At 65.0% G+C, this 901-nt stretch overlaps 1 protein-coding gene across 1 annotated transcript in view; it reads right to left on the minus strand.

Moving 5' to 3' along the window:
- Nucleotides 1–901, minus strand: part of LOC103926307 (IgGFc-binding protein-like) — a 36,054-nt gene that overhangs the window by 1,796 nt on the left and 33,357 nt on the right. The window contains exon 22 of the mRNA XM_009335171.1: nucleotides 392–466. Within this exon, the coding sequence (XP_009333446.1) occupies nucleotides 392–466 (75 nt within the window). The remainder of the gene's footprint in view (nucleotides 1–391; nucleotides 467–901) is intronic.

The raw sequence follows: 901 nt of genomic DNA on the forward strand, positions 1-901 counted from the left end.
TGTCCTCCCATGTCCTCCATGTCCCTCATTTCCCCTGTGTCCCCATGACCCTCCATGTCCCCCCAAGTCCCCATATCCCCATGTCCCCCATGTCCCCTCATATCCCACCTGGCTTTGCTCCGGCACTTGTGCTTCCCACCTGGCAGGGGACACAAGAGGTGACAAGTGCTGGGGGGACAGACGTCACCCCCCCAGGGGACATCGAGCCCAGGGGACTCCCTGGGGACCACCCTGGTGACATGGGCACCCCCCCCCAAGTGACACAGGGATCCCCTGGTGTCACAGGGACACTCCAGGTGACATGGGGACCCTCCAAGTGACACAGGGAACCCCCCCCCAGGTGACACAAGGACCTCCCCCAACGACACGGGGACCCTCCGGTGACACTCACTGAGGAGGACGATGATGCCGATGACGCAGAGGATGGCAGCCACCACCAGCCCTGCCACGCGCAGGTGGTGCCAGTCTGGGGGACACACACACAGTGGGGACACCCCATCACCCCCTTGGGGACCTCCCTGTCACGCACCCCTTGGGGACAGCCCTGCCAGCCCCCTGGGGACAACCTTGCTACCCCTTTGGGGACACCCCGTCAACCCCACCTTGGGGACAGCCCTGTCATCCCCCTTGGGGAGCCGTCTGTCACACCCCTGGGGGACACCCTTGTCACCATCTTGGGACCTGTCTGTCACACCCCTGGGGGACACCCTTGTCACCTTCTTGGGGACCCACCTGTCACCCCCTTGGGGAAACCCCCTTCACCTCCTTGGGGATCCCCCTGTCATCCCCTTGGGGACAACCTTGTCACTCCTTTGGGGACCCACCTGTCACCCCCTTGGGGACACCCCATCACCCCCGTCTGGGGACCTCCCATCAACCCCCCCTTGGGGACCTCCCCGCC

Source organism: Pygoscelis adeliae, unplaced genomic scaffold (assembly GCF_000699105.1).
Source record: "Pygoscelis adeliae isolate BGI_AS28 unplaced genomic scaffold, ASM69910v1 Scaffold70, whole genome shotgun sequence".
Taxonomy (NCBI): domain Eukaryota; kingdom Metazoa; phylum Chordata; class Aves; order Sphenisciformes; family Spheniscidae; genus Pygoscelis; species Pygoscelis adeliae.